At 42.6% G+C, this 15,261-nt stretch overlaps 1 protein-coding gene across 1 annotated transcript; it reads left to right on the top strand.

Moving 5' to 3' along the window:
- Nucleotides 1–330: 330 nt before the first annotated feature.
- Nucleotides 331–14,894, top strand: LOC115122634 (tyrosine-protein kinase HCK-like). Its single transcript, XM_029651857.2, has 13 exons — nt 331–576; nt 4,233–4,363; nt 5,345–5,384; nt 5,839–5,935; nt 6,168–6,263; nt 9,794–9,897; nt 9,984–10,133; nt 10,767–10,919; nt 11,308–11,490; nt 11,640–11,716; nt 13,092–13,245; nt 13,588–13,719; nt 13,873–14,894. The coding sequence occupies exons 2-13, from the start codon at nt 4,244–4,246 to the stop codon at nt 14,073–14,075; spliced, it is 1,509 nt and encodes a 502-aa protein (XP_029507717.2). The 5' UTR covers nt 331–576; nt 4,233–4,243; the 3' UTR covers nt 14,076–14,894.
- Nucleotides 14,895–15,261: the final 367 nt, after the last annotated feature.

Raw genomic sequence — 15,261 nt, 5'->3', positions numbered from 1 at the left:
ACAAAGATTAAGGTTATTGAGAATTGATACAGCAGTTTATGTCCACTTTCTTACAGCGCGTGCCAAAACAAGCTGCAGTAATGTATGAGTCACTTTAATAATCAATACAACTTTTACAATTCAAAGCACATAAATAGTTTCATATACAGAGATAAGCTATAGGCTACAGTATATTTTAATTTAATTTATTTTCAAGAAAGATGTGTGTATTTGTATTTTTAACTGTGCATATTCAGACCATCTCTAGGCTTACTTACTCCGCTACTTTCCGGAAGAGTAAAAAAAAAAAAAAAAACTGCCCTCAAAGATATCCGTGTCTTCATTGATGTGACAGTGCCAGTGCCAAGAGTCAGAGAGGAAGTTCCTCATCTACAGTTAGATGCGAGCCGACGCACTAACTTCCTCGTATACAACTAAAACGGGACTTTCTATCGGAATTGTTATCACGAGTCGGGATGGAGGAGCGGACATAAAATTAAATACAAATAAGTGCTTTCTAAAGAATACAAGTAATTCAAGGTTAGAAGACCATTTGGCCATATAGCGGCCAAGGATTATACAACTGGTTGGAACGAGGTAATTCCCTCTCATTTTTTTCTTCTAGACCACGAAGGTGAATATGTATAACCTATTCACTGATATTTTCATAGACAATATGCATAAGACGACGAACAGATGGATGTTTTCTTAAACGGTTCCCATCTGGGTCATTCAATGGTATTATGAAAATTGCGCATTAAAGGGATTTATGACCGTGTTATTATGTAGACTATATTACGGTGTTTGCTATTGGTTTATGTATGTAATTCCTACACTGATGATAGTTGAGAAACTACAGAATTATGATGTTCACATAAATGGTGGTAAAGGTGAAATGTATTTGAACTGTTTCTTAATTTAAAAAAATAAATATGTACATATAAGTCTTTACTGTCTGTCCATTTTAGCTCAGAAATGTTGAGACGTAGTTTATTTATTTTCCATTTTGCTGAGCCCTCTGTCTTTCGCTTCTTTTTGCCTAGGCTAATGTAAAGAGGAACCAAAAGTTATTTCTTATCCTACGGACTCAACACCGAATACGATATTCAAATTGTATATTCACAGATGCAACACCTATCCATGGCTTGTAAATCTATTTATTGAGGGAAAACTCAATCTTAGAAAAAATGGGTTTGAAAAGGGTTATTCGGCTCTCCCCCATAGGAGAACCCTTTTTGGTTCCAGGTATAACTCTTTTTGGTTCCAGGTAGAACTCTTTTTGGTTCCAGGTAGAACTCTTTTTGTTTCCATGTAGAACCCTTTGTGTAAAGGGTTCTACATGGAACTCAAAAAAGTTTCTACCTGGAAACAAAACGGTTTTACTTGGAACCTAAAGGGGTTCCTCAAAGGGTTCTCCTATGGGAACAGCGGAAGAACCCCTTTAGGATATTTTATTCTAAGAGTGTAGTAATGGTGCTTTTTTTTTTTTACTAAGTAAACACCATAATAATTGATTAACCTACTATTTTGTATCAATGCTAATCTTGCATGGATATCTGATGAGTCAATCTACTCTATATTTAAGACCCAATTTGATTTATAGCACATTATGATTGCATCAACTTGTGCTGGAAAGCCTCACATTTCCTCACATTTATGCTGACAATAGTTCCTATAGTTCTATCAGTGTTTCATCAGGTCAAGTGTGTCTCTAGTTTCTACTTCAGGAAACAGGAAGTCAATACTTCATGTTGGAGAAGCCTATCAGAGAACTTCTTGCCATACTGCCACTCTCCTAATTGCAGAGACAAATCCTCCCAATGCAAAGCGTCCTGTGTGTATGGTGCTTGGGGACATGGCATTGCAGTGTGTGTGCGTGCGAGGTGAGCAGGGGAGGTTTAGCAGTGCAGTTTTTCCTTTTCACATGGTGTCCAGTCCCAGTTTCAAACGCCCGCCGCCTGCCCTGCGTCAGATGCCATGATAGCAGTTAGGGCCAGAGGCACACATGATGCAGGGCTTCCATAGCTCACTAGATTTACATCCGTGGGCAATATGGGGTGTTGGAGACAGACAGGCAAACAGACAGACACTCCCAGAGACCTGAGGAGGATGGTTGGAGGTGCTATTAGGAGGACAAGGATAAGCTTGTACGGTCTGGGCTTCACCTCCAGGTAACTTCCTATGTACAGGAAGTGCATGCCATGTATGTCATGGCTTTATTAGATTAATGGAGGACGAATTGATCGATATGAGTTTGAGGAGGTTTGTAAACGGATGAGAATCCTTGGACTACTGGGCGGGCTGACACTCAAGAAGAAATGTCTTCTCCTGAGATTCAGGGGTGTGGCTTCCTATAGGCTACCTGTAATTTGGGAACATTGGCATAGGGATCATCTGAACCTTTTCCATTCACAATAACCATCCACATTCTGTGTTTTATTTAAAAATATATATATATATTTTTTTTTGTGGTGGTGGTGTTTGAGTGTACTATGTAAGTGAAACATTTTTGAGAATAGGAAATCAATGTTTTCATTTTGTCTCCAGCATCTTCACGAATCAGTTTTGGGGGATTTGCATTATCTGCCTATGAACTGTGGAAATTAAAACTGTGTAAACATAAACAGGTGGAAGTTCAACTTGAACTTATCCTCCCTGTAAAAGCTAACAGATCAAGCGAAGAGGAACACCATTTAAATGGAAAAGGGAAGTGAATATTTACACCATTATTTTTGATCAAGTGGTTGTATGCAGATAGATACAGCCATGTGTATTTGACCAGTTAAGTTGACGAAGAACACGTGCTCATTTACAGCCAACAACCTGAGGAATAGTTACCAAGGGAGAGGAGAGGCGGATGAATTAGCCAATTGGTAGCTTTGTGTAACTGTTTAAAGAGAAACATTCTCAATGACTATGTCATGAGATATATGGCTGTCATCCAGCAGCAATCCTCCACATCCTAAAAGACTGAGTGCAGTAAAATGTGTTCAGAGCCCATATTCACAAAGTGTCTCAGAGTACTGATCTAGGGTCAGTTTTCCCTTTTAGATCATAATGAATATGAATATATGGACATGGGGAGACATGATCCTAGATCAGCTCTCTACGAGAAAATAACCTCTATGATGACTTCAGTCACATTTTCTTCTGTTAGGTTACAGTAATAGCTCTCAGATGCTTTCTCTCTCTCTCTCTCTCTCTCTCTCTCTGATAAACATCACTTCCTTCTCTCATCAGTTTTAGAAGTAGAATTTTGAAAGTGTTCTATGAACGTTTGTGTTAGTAGTTTGCCTTAGTCAGAGTGAAGTAATTGATGCCAGATCTATCCTATAAGGTGTCAACAACATACACTCACTCATCCATGCTAATATCACAGTGTTGTTTCCATCCCTCTCCTTGCCCAAACCTGGGATCGAACCAGCAACCCTCAAAACACATCAATAACTGCCTCCCACTTAGCATCGCTACCTATCGCTCCACGAAAGCCTCAAGCTACTTCAAGGTCTTAGAGTGATTGACATCACGGATTGAAACGCTACTAGCGCCCACCACTAACTATAGTAGCTAGCCTTTTCTCACCGGTTACACTCACGCTGTGGTGAAGATCTATTCCCACTGTAACTTAAAGGTCTCTCTAGCTCTCAATCTCTCTGCCTCTCTCTCCTACTCTCACTCTTTGAATACTCCAGTTCCTCTGTTTATGTTAACACAGATGAACCAGAAAATGACAGTCCTGTATCTCTCACACAGACAAAGCTCTGTTCAATCAGAATAATTCCCCCTCTCTCTAATGTCCCTTTTTAAAATATTTTACACAGACCATATTGACTCCACCCACAGACCATATTGACTCCACCCACATACCATATTGACTCCACCCACAGACCATATTGACTCCACCCACATACCATATTGACTCCACCCACAGACCATATTGACTCCACCCACAGACCATATTGACTCCACCCACAGACCATATTGACTCCCCCTACAATGCTACTAAGTTACTGTTTTATTTGAAAAACAAAGAGTTCTTCATGCCACCTCTGCTGTCCCAAAGGCGTGGCTGGGTGTTGCTAGTTTGGTGTCGCTCTGGTGATTCGGAAGACTTCTAGAATTGTTTTGTTTCCAAAAAGCTGTGTAACATGTATACTTGTGTGGGAAAACAGTTGCTCTTAGGATGTAAACAGTAGCTTACAGTAAATGACATTGTATTCTGACTGATATTTTCTGAAATAACAAATTGTTAGGTTCTTCCACCATGGGCTGCGTGGGGTCCAAGGAGCAGCAGGATCCCAGCAGCAAAGGAGTGAATGATGACACTCTGAGCCGGACTCAGCCAGCCCACTATGTCAAAGACCCCACCACTGGGACCAAGGCTGTGAGTGAAAACCTGGGCGTGATGATGGTGATGATGATGATGGTGGTGATGATGATGGTGGTGATGATGATGGTGGTGATGATGATGGTGGTGATGATGATGATGATTGTGATGATGATGATGATGGTGATATGGTGGTGATGATGATGATGATGATGATGGTGGTGATGATGGTGATGATGATGATGGTGGTGATGGTGATATGGTGGTGATGGTGACGATGACGATAAGGATGGTGATGAGAAATCGATGAAAGATCAGTAGGGGACATGGTCATTGAAAAGGGAAATTCTAATGAGTTATATTTATCATTGTCACTGAGACAACATAGTGAAAAGTAACGTGTTAGCCTCCCTGCAATATGACTATGCACAGAGTATTGATATGTGAGGTGCATTACCCATATAACTCATGTTCTAACTAGTAAGTGACTGATCTGTAAGTCGGTTTCCTTGAGTGTCTAGGGTGGTCAACACTTCCTGTGTGTTTACAGTAAAGCGACTGTAAGCGCTGAAATTCTGAATGAGGAAGGGGAAGTAACATCCAATGAATGCAGAAATTCATTTTGTGATCATTGTTTGAACAAGACATTGAATTTGCATGTACATTTTAGTCATTTTCAGAGTCCCTCTGATCCAGAGCGACTTACTGGTTAATGCGTCCATAGCTAGGTGAGGACAACCACATATCACAGGTCATAGTAAGGAAATGTTTTCCTCAATAAAGCAACTCTCAGCAAAGTCAGTGAGAAAAGACCAGTGTGAGCGTTAGTGCAACAAAGGCAAGGATGTTGTTTTAAAATATTATTAAAATATTTTCAGGGGAATGTGTCTCTCCTCTCTTTCTGTTTTCTGTCCGTTCTATCTCACTTTTACTTCATCTGTCATTTGACCAGTCATTTTCTTCTCCGTTTTGTTCACTTTCTCCCAACTACATTTCCTATGGTTCTCCTCGACTTCAATCTCTTTCTGTCATTCACAGAATAGAACCATCTCCACTGGCCCTACAGTCCCCTCTGATGGTGAGTACGACACAGCAACGTTACAGTTGCTCACTTGAATTTGTGATGTAGGAACTATCCCAGTGCTCAGCTTATCACACCGTATGTCCAGCAGTGACACTACATACTGTCAGCGTAAACCGGCAAACTGTTTGTTGTCATGTAGTTCTAGACTTATGGCTGAGGCCACATATGAAAGTGAAAGAGGGGGAGAGCGTGTAGTTTGAGATAGCCCCCACTCAGAGTTTCACCACACGAGACAGCAGATGATCTCTCCACTGCTATACCAGTAAAGCAGCCAGACAGGAAGTGACCTATTGTTGTTTTTAAACATGTAAGAATTGCACTTGATGGCACCCACAAACACAAAGTCTCTCTTTGTCATATGTGTGCATGCATTTAATTTATTTGTATTTTTATACACACACACACACACACACACACACGCTTACATTCTCTGCCCCTCCCCCTCCAGGTCCTGAGAGCATTGCTATCGCACTGTATGACTATGAGGGTATAAATGATGGAGACCTGGGCTTCAAGAAGGGAGACAAGCTTAAAATCTTACAGGAGTGAGTGTCTCTGACAATTATACATAAACATGAAGCATTCATACCCCATACAGAGCACTGTATACAATACATATAATACATATTTCCCCACCTCTCACAATCTGTCTGTCTGTATGTCTGTCTGTCTGTCTGTCTGTCTGTCTGTCTGTCTGTCTGTCTGTCTGTCTGTCTGTCTGTCTGTCTGTCTGTCTCTCCCTCTATCTCTCTCTCGTCTCTCTCTCTCTTTCTGTAGGTCTGGAGAATGGTGGAGAGCCCAGTCAATCAGCACAGGCCAGGAAGGCTTCATCCCCAGTAACTATGTAGCCATAGACAGCCTTGAAACCGAAGAGTAAGTATGTTCAAATCAAGCAAATTAAATCAAACTTCACAATGCGCCGAATACAGCAGGTGTAGACCTTACAGTGAAATGCTTACTTACGAACAAGCCCTTAATGAGAAAAATATATAAAAGTAATTAAAGAGCGGCAGTAAAATAACAATAGCGAGACTATTTACAGAGTCAATGTGCAGTGGCACCGGTTAGTTGAGGTGATATGTACATGTAGGTAGAGTTATTAAAGTGACTATGCAGATGATGATAACAGAAGAGAGTAGTAGCAGTGTAAAAGAGGAGTGGGGGGGGGGGGGTCACGCAAATAGTCTGGGTAGCCATTTGACAAGGTGTTCAGGAGTCTTATGGCTTGGGGGTAGAAGCTGTTTAGAAGCCTCTTGGACCTAGACGGCGCTCCCGTACTGCTTGCCGTGCGGTAGCAGAGAGAACAGTCTATTGCTAGGGTGGCTGGAGTCTTTGCCCATTTTTAGGGCCTTTCTCTGACACCGCCTGGTATAGAGGTCCTGGAAGGCAGGAAGCTTGGCCCCAGTGATGTACTGGGCCGGTCGCACTACCCTCTGTAGCGCCTTGCGGTCAGAGGCCGAGCAGTTGCCATACCAGGCAGTGATGCAACCAGTCAGGATGCTCTCGATGGTGCAGCTGTAGAACCTTTTGAGGATCTGAGGACCCATGCCAAAACCTATTCTCCTGAGGGGGAATAGGTTTTGTCGTGCCCTCTTCACAACTGTCCTGGTGTGCTTGGACCATGTTAGTGCTTTGGTGATGTGGACACCAAGGAACTTGAAGCTCTCAACCTGCTCCACTGCAGCCCCATCGATGAGAATGGGGACGTGCTTGGTCCTCTTTTTCCTGTCGTCCACAATCATCTCCTTTGTCTTGATCACGTTGAGGGAGAGGTTGTTGTCCTGGCACCAGTTGAGGGAGAGGTTGTTGTCCTAGCACCACACGACCAGGTCTCTGACCTCCTCCTATAGGCTGTCTCATCGTTGTCGGTGATCAGGCCCACCACTGTTGTCTCATCTGCAAACTTAATGATGGTGTTGGAGTAGTGCCTGGCCGTGTAGTCATGAGTATCAGTGTGGCGGATGTGTTGTTACCTACCCTTACCAACTGGGGGCGGCACGTCAGGAAGTCCAGGATCCAGTTGCACAGGGAGGTGTTTAGTCCCAGGGTCCTTAGCTTAGTGATGAGCTTTGAGAGCACTATTGTGTTGAACTCTGAGCTGTAGTCAATGAATAACATTCTCACATAGGTGTTCCTTTTGTCCAGGTGGGAAAGGGCATGCAATATAGTGCAATAGAAATTTCATCATCTGTGGATGTGTTGGGGCGGTTTGTGGGATAATGGTGTTGATGTGAGCCATGACCAGCCTTTCGAAGCATTTCATGGCTACAGATGTGAGTGCTATGGGTCGGTAGTCATTTAGGCACGTTACCTTAGTGTTCATGGGCACAGGCAATATGGTGGTCTGCTTAAAAAATGTTGGTATTACAGACTCAGACAGGGAGAGGTTGAAAATGTCAGTGAAGACACTTGCCAGTTGGTCAGCAAATGCTCGCAGTACACATCCTGGTTATCCATCTGGCCCTGCGGCCTTGTGAATGTTGACCTGTTTAAAGGTCTTATTCACATCGGCAGCGGATAGCTTGATCATGCAGTCTTCCAGAATAGCTGGTGCTCTCATGCATGTTTCAGTTTTATTTGCCTCGAAGCGAGCATAGAAGTAGTTTAGCTCATCTGGTAGGCTTGTGTCACTGGGCAGCTCTCGGCGGTGCTTCCCTTTGTAGTCTGTAAGGGTTTGCAAGCCCTGCCACATCCGACGAGTGTCAGAGCCGGTGTATTACGATATGATCTTAGTCCTGTATTGATGCTTTGCCTGTTTGATGGTTTGTCCGAGGGCATAGCGGGAATTCTTATAAGCTTCCGGGTTAGAGTGCCGCTCCTTTAGTGTGGATGTTTCCTGTTATCCATGGCTTCTGGTTGGGGTATGTACGTACGGTCACTGTGGAGATGACGTCAACAATGCACTTATTGATGAAACCAATGACTGATGTGGTGTACTCCTCAATGCCATCAGAGGAATCCTGGAACATATTCCTGTGCTAGCAAAACAGTCCTGCAGCTTAGCATCTGGTTCATCTGACTACTTTCGTATTGAGCGAGTCACTGGTGCTTCTTGCTTTAATTTTTGCTTGTACGCAGGAATTGGGAGGATAGAATTATGGTCAGATTTGCCAAATGGAGGGCGAGGGAGAGCTTTGTAAGCATCTCTGTGTGAGGAGCAAAGGTGGTCTAGAGTTTTTTCCCCTCTGGTTTCACATTTAACATGCTGATAGAAATTTGGTAAAACAGATTTAAGTTTCCCTGCATTAAAGTCCCTGGCTACTAGGAGCGCCGCCTCTCGGTGAGCGTTTTCTTGTTTGTTTTTGGCAGAATACAGCTCATTCAATGCTGTCTTAGTGCCAGCCTCTGACTGCCACGTAAAAGAGCTAAAAATACATATGAAAACTCTCTAGGTAGATGGTGTGGTCTACAGCTTATCATGAGATACTCTACCTCAGGCGAGCAATAGCTCAACATTTCCTTAGATATCATGCACCAGCTGTGATTTACAAAAAGACAGAGTCCGCCACCCCTTGTCTTTCCAGACACCGCTGTTCTATCCTGCCGGTACAGCGTGTAACCAGCCAGCTGTATGTTGACAGTGTCGTCGTTCAGCCACGACTCCGTGAAGCATAAGATGTTACAGTTTTTAATGTCCCGTTGGTAGTTTAATCTACCGTGTAGGTCATCTATTTTATTGTCCAAAGATTGCACGTTTGCTAGCAGAATGGAAGAAAGTGGGGGTTTATTTGATCGCCTACTAATTCTCTTCACACAAATCACAGGGATCTGGGCCTGTTCCTGAGAAAGCAGTATATCGTTCGGGTCTGCCTCATCAGACTCGTTAAAGGAAAAAATGGACTCTGCTAGTCCGTGGAGAGTTATCACGGTCCTGATGTCCAGAAGTTATTTTCAGTCATAAGAGAGCGGCAACATTATGTACAAAATAAGTCGAAAAAAATAAGTTACAAACAACGCAAATAAACAAACAATAAAAACACAATCGGTAGGGGGCACATAAAATGTTCTCCAGTGTCCTGTGTGAGTAGTGTGTGAGTAGTGTGTGAGTAGTGTGTGAGTAGTGTGTGAGTAGTGTGTGAGTAGTGTGTGAGTAGTGTGTGAGTACTGTGTGAGTAGTGTGTGAGTAGTTTGTGAGTAGTGTGTGAGTACTGTGTGAGTACTGTGTGAGTAGTGTGTGAGTAGTGTGTGAGTAGGGTGTGAGTAGTGTGTGAGTAGTGTGTGAGTACTGTGTGAGTAGTTTGTGAGTAGTGTGTGAGTAGTGTGTGAGTACTGTGTGAGTAGTGTGTGAGTAGTGTGTGAGTACTGTGTGAGTAGTGTGTGAGTAGTGTGTGAGTACTGTGTGAGTAGTTTGTGAGTAGTGCTGCTCAAAGGAACCAGTCTGATATGACTTTCCCCTCCTTCAGGTGGTTCTTTAAAGGAGTGAGCAGGAAAGATGCAGAGAGGCAGCTGCTGGCCTCAGGAAACAAAATGGGATCGTTTATGATCCGTGACAGTGAGACCACCAAGGGTGAGCAAGTTCAAAAGCTCTTATACATGTACATTATACAAGCGCCCTTTTAGACTTTAGCAAGCCGTGTCTCCTTCCTGCTATAGGCAGTTACTCCCTATCCGTGAGGGACAGTGATTCCCAATCAGGAGACACAGTCAAGCATTACAAGATCCGTACGCTGGACAACGGTGGCTTCTACATCTCCCCACGCATCACCTTCACCACTCTGCAGGAACTGGTCAGCCACTATAAAAGTGAGTGTCACGGCCTTCCACAACACACTAGAGAAGGGCTATTTCAATCTTATTAACCTAAGACAGTGTTTCCCAATCCTGGTCCTGGGGACCCCAAGGTGTGCACATTTTAGTTTTTGCCCTAGCACTACACAGCTGATTCAAATAATCAACTAATCATCAAGCTTTGATTATTTGAACCGGGCGTGTAGTGCTAGGGAAAACGCCCAAAAGGTTCACCCCTTGAGGTCCCCAGGACCCTGATGAATAAACACTGCCCTACGAGGTCCGGAGTACTGCTGGTTTTCTGCTCTACATGAATCATTACTTGCACCTGGTCTCCCAGGTCTAAATCAGTCTCCGATTAGAGGCAGAAGAGTGAAACCTGCTCTGAGGTCCAGACTTGAATTTAAAGGCACTAGTGTCAACTCCTACTAAAGTTGATAGTGGATGTTGGAGATAACAGCCCCCTCTGCTGGCTGCCTGTTCTGAATATGGACACATTGTGTATTTGGCCTCCAGCAGTACTGACTTCCTATGGGTTTATTCATGTGTGTTATGTACAGTTCAATAATACTGAATGTATTTCATGTCCTGTATGATTCAGAGCTTTGTGTGTGGATGTCATACTGGATGTGTTTGTTATCACAACAGAGCTGGGAGATGGTCTGTGCCAGGCCTTGACCAGCCCCTGTCTCAGTCCCAAGCCCCAGAAGCCCTGGGAGAAGGATGCCTGGGAGATTCCTCGGGAGTCTCTCAAACTGGACAGGAGGCTCGGGGCTGGCCAGTTCGGAGAAGTCTGGATGGGTGAGCTCCATGTCATTTAAAGCTTCTATTCTGTCATTCTGAGAAGGTTATGTTTGGACTAATACTGGGAGATCAGTATGAGTTTTTATGTTGTTTTTTAAAAACCTTTTAAAACTATGCAAGTCAGTTAAGAAGAAATTCTTATTTACAATGACGGCCTACCCGGGACAACGCTGGGCCAATTGTGGACTCCCAATCACAGCCAGATGTGATACAGCCTGGATTCAAACCAGGGACTGTAGTGACACCTCTTGCACGGAGGTGCAGTGCCCTAGACCACTGTGCCACTCAGGAGTTGTATATGTAGTCTGAAAACATTCTTGCTTTGTGGAGCATTGAACTGAGGTAACATAGGTAATGTGGTTTGTCTGTGTGTCTTTTGCTGTAGCTACATACAACAAGCACACCAAGGTGGCAGTGAAGACTATGAAGCCTGGCACCATGTCGGTGGAGGCTTTCCTGGACGAGGCCAACCTGATGAAGGCCCTGCAGCACGACAAGCTGGTCCGTCTGAACGCTGTGGTTACCAAAGAGGAACCAATCTACATCATCACAGAGTACATGGAAAAGGGTGTGTGTACACCACAGTTTGACATTTTGTTTACATTTACATAACCACACGTCAGTGTAGTTCTGTCACTGACTGTTTTTTGTGCGTGGATTTCTGTGTTTGTGTGTGTGTTTGTGCGCGTGTGTGCGCGCGTGTGTGTGTGTGTTTAGGTAGTTTGCTGGACTTCTTGAAGAGTGATGAAGGGAACCGTGTTCAGCTCCCCAAACTCATTGATTTCTCAGCGCAGGTGAGATTCAGTTATGTCAAACTTAAACTATCAGTCTGGATTTTTTTCTCTCCGAAATTGTAATGGTTTTATATTCTCCCAGTCTTCTACTGTGGTAGAAGGGAAAAGAGAACCAAAGAAAAGGGAGGATGCTTTGATCTTGTTATACCCAGTTACTGACAATATCAAGCCACTAATTTGAATACTCTTCTGTTTCATGCCTTTGTTCTGGAGTACATGTTTTTCCTATTGTGGGCAGCATTTCAATATTCAAATCCTGTCTTTAGCTTGGCAGAAGAAGGTGTGTGGCAGAATGTGTTTGTAAACCAAATTCTTCACGCCAATGTTTGCTGTTCTACAATATTGTGATGTGAAATTATTTTGACAGTATTAAGACGCAACACAATCGAACATTTCGGTTTGAAACCTGATCATACAGTATTTCCAGTTGTACACCTGTTGCTACAGATATCGAGAGGCAATGAGGAAGTTGTGAACAGAAAAGCAGAACTTGTGAACGCATGGGCATGTTTATGCCATCTGCTGTATGTAGTGAGGTGAGGTGAGGTGTGAGAATGAAACTAAATGAAAAGGTATTGAAATGGAATATGAGGAGTCGAATTACAAAAAGAGAGAGAGAGGATCATTAAAAGAGAAGGGAACAGGAAGACAGATTGGTCTGCTCAGATTTAAATCTACTATGAGAGATTTAGTTATGTTCAATTATTCCACTGAGATTGGTACACAGATAAGGCTTATCTAGTTGCGATAGAAATGTAAAGGTCATTTGAGATTGAGCTGACATATATCCAGTGTTTACCGTGAATGCAGTCTCCATGAATGCCAAAACATTGCCTTTAAATTTCAATTGCTTTATAGAGATGAACTTTAGCGATGTGGATTGAATACATCAGTCAGTTTGAGAGAGAGGGGGGCAAAGAGAGAGAGAGAGGGGGCAGAGAGAGAGAGAGGGGGGGGCAGAGAGAGAGAGAGAGAGAGAGGGGATGAGAGGTGAAAAGTAAAGCCTGATGGTAGTTGTAAGTTTCAAATGGGCCCAGATGGTCCCAGTATGGAAGGGAAATATTGTCCCAGTTGAGTTGATATCAGAGTAATCAGTGGTCGTAAATGACACGATTGGCAAATTTCCTTTATCAAAAAGTCCTTTATCTTTATTACTATAGCTATCATTATCATTATTTTAAGTTTTAATTACTGATTATTTTATTGTCCCATAGCAGAACCTAAAGGGAGTCTTTAGAAACTATACTTGAAAACGATAGATATATTTCACAATAAACCATTGAGAGCACTTGGGACATGAATTACTTGAAGCACCCATTCTCCTGCTTCTGCTTTCCTATTGTCTGAGGACATCCAACCATGTCTTTGTCCACAGATTGCAGAAGGTATGGCCTACATTGAGCAGAGGAACTATATCCACCGGGACCTGCGAGCCGCCAACATACTGGTGTCCAAGGCTCTGGTGTGCAAGATTGCTGACTTTGGCCTCGCCCGAATCATTGAGGACAATGAGTACACAGCCAGGGAGGGTAAGATCAGCATCTAGCAGTATCCCCTTGGTGAACAAGTATCCGTGTCACATAAAGGGGGATTGAACTGACTGTGACATGACAGCCGAGTTAACCAATAGTACGGTAGAGTACAGTGGTTTGGAATTAGAATTAGAGAACGAGGGAAGTCAGAGTTGGAACAAGGAACTGTGGAATGCTGTATCAGAGGGACAGATATCATTGTGTCAGAGGGAAGTGTGAATGAGTGACATGGTTTGAATAGAAAACACAATGTTGAGACAAGCTGCTGTAATATCTTTTCAGTGACGGCAGGGGGCAGCAGAGGTACAGTAAGAAAGCACTAATGTTGTTCCCTAACAGGAGCAAAGTTCCCCATCAAGTGGACGGCCCCAGAGGCAATCAACTACGGCTCCTTCACCATCAAATCAGACGTCTGGTCCTTTGGCATCCTACTGACAGAGATCATCAGCTATGGACGCACACCATATCCAGGTCTGAGGACCTGAATGAGAACATGCCCTCTGCTGTACTTGTACTTGCACTGTACTGTATGTTCATTGAATGATGAATGAAATGAATAAAGTGTAAAGTTCACAGTCTCTACCCTATAATGATGTGTGCTTCTGTGCTGGCTCTGTCATCTAGGGATGACGAACCCAGAAGTGATCCGCTCCCTGGAGAGAGGCTACCGAATGCAGCGCACCGACAGCTGTCCCCAGGAGCTCTATGACGTCATGTTGGAGTGCTGGAAGAACAAGCCCGAGGACCGGCCCACCTTTGAGTATCTTCAGAGCGTCCTGGAGGATTTCTACACTGCAACAGAGAGCCAGTACCAGCAACAGCCTTGAGCCAATCAGAAAGATCCAGGCAGATACATAGCATCCTCTCATACTTCCATGTACCTGTATAGAGTAGCCTACAGACTAACCTACAGAGAAAAACATGTTTTTAGATGGTTCCTTATGAAATATGGCATTTTACTGTAGCTTTATGAATGATGACCTAACAAATTAATTACAGTGATTCATGACATGGCTGACTGTGATATGGGTTTCAGAATTTTACTTTATTTAAATATATGAATGGCCAGAAATAAATAAAAACTAGCCAAAGTTTAGCCTTTTTTATTGTGAATTTCCTATGTCTATGCCCAGTTCATATATTGGAAAAGGCCATTTATATTCTGCCATAGACGATTGAAACTATACTTCACTGAATAAGCACTGGAGTGCAACAGTATAATCTAGAATAATTCACTTATAAAACTATTTTTTGCCTATGTGGTAAGGGTCTTAATTTATTTTATCGGAGAGTAGCGTACTTGTTTGTCAATCCTCTATACTATATCTATATGTAGGCAACACAAGGGAATAATGCGATGTGATGTGACATTTTTACACAAGTAAAATTAGATGTTGCTTGCATGTTTTTTTGTGGGGTTTTTTCTTCTATGTAGGCCACTGTCATCATTTGTCTAACATGGCTGAATAATTTTGTGCACTGAGGTAACAGTTGACTGCACAGACATTGAATGTTGAATACAGGATATATGTTTTCATATGAATAATGCATTTCTTAACCAAATGCTTTTTTTGATATTTTCTTATAGATGCTTGTAAGTGCAATGACTGAAAGGTTGTGTTGAATAAAATGAATGAATAAAATCATATTGTGCGTAACATGTTGTCATTCTAGCCTACATCAAATTTAACATGATGATCTGCAATTTCTTGTAAGAGTAAAGACAAAATATGTCAGATTTTTCAATGTATGAATGATGATATGAAGGAGATTTGATCAGATTTTTCACTGTATGAATGATGATATGAAGGAGATTTGATCAGATTTTTCAATGTATGAATGACGATATGAAGGAGATTTGATCAGATTTTTCAATGTATGAATGACGATATGAAGGAGATTGTATCTGTTTTTTTAACAACCTGCTTGAAGTCAAACAAGCAATGACTGAAATTATTATTTATTTTTTTACAAAAAAATCAGATGTACACTGAACATAAATATAAACACAAC

The sequence above is a fragment of the Oncorhynchus nerka genome, linkage group LG20 (assembly GCF_034236695.1).
Source record: "Oncorhynchus nerka isolate Pitt River linkage group LG20, Oner_Uvic_2.0, whole genome shotgun sequence".
NCBI lineage: Eukaryota > Metazoa > Chordata > Actinopteri > Salmoniformes > Salmonidae > Oncorhynchus > Oncorhynchus nerka.
This window is presented reverse-complemented; position numbering and strand designations above follow the sequence as displayed.

Bases quoted from the DNA above. Each gene is read 5' to 3' on its own strand.
- LOC115122634 (XM_029651857.2), top strand. From the start codon at position 4,244: ATGGGCTGCGTGGGGTCCAAGGAGCAGCAGGATCCCAGCAGCAAAGGA. The intron at 5,385-5,838 runs GTGAGTACGACA...CTCCCCCTCCAG, and splicing joins CCCTACAGTCCCCTCTGATG to GTCCTGAGAGCATTGCTATC. The intron at 5,936-6,167 runs GTGAGTGTCTCT...CTCTTTCTGTAG, and splicing joins AAGCTTAAAATCTTACAGGA to GTCTGGAGAATGGTGGAGAG.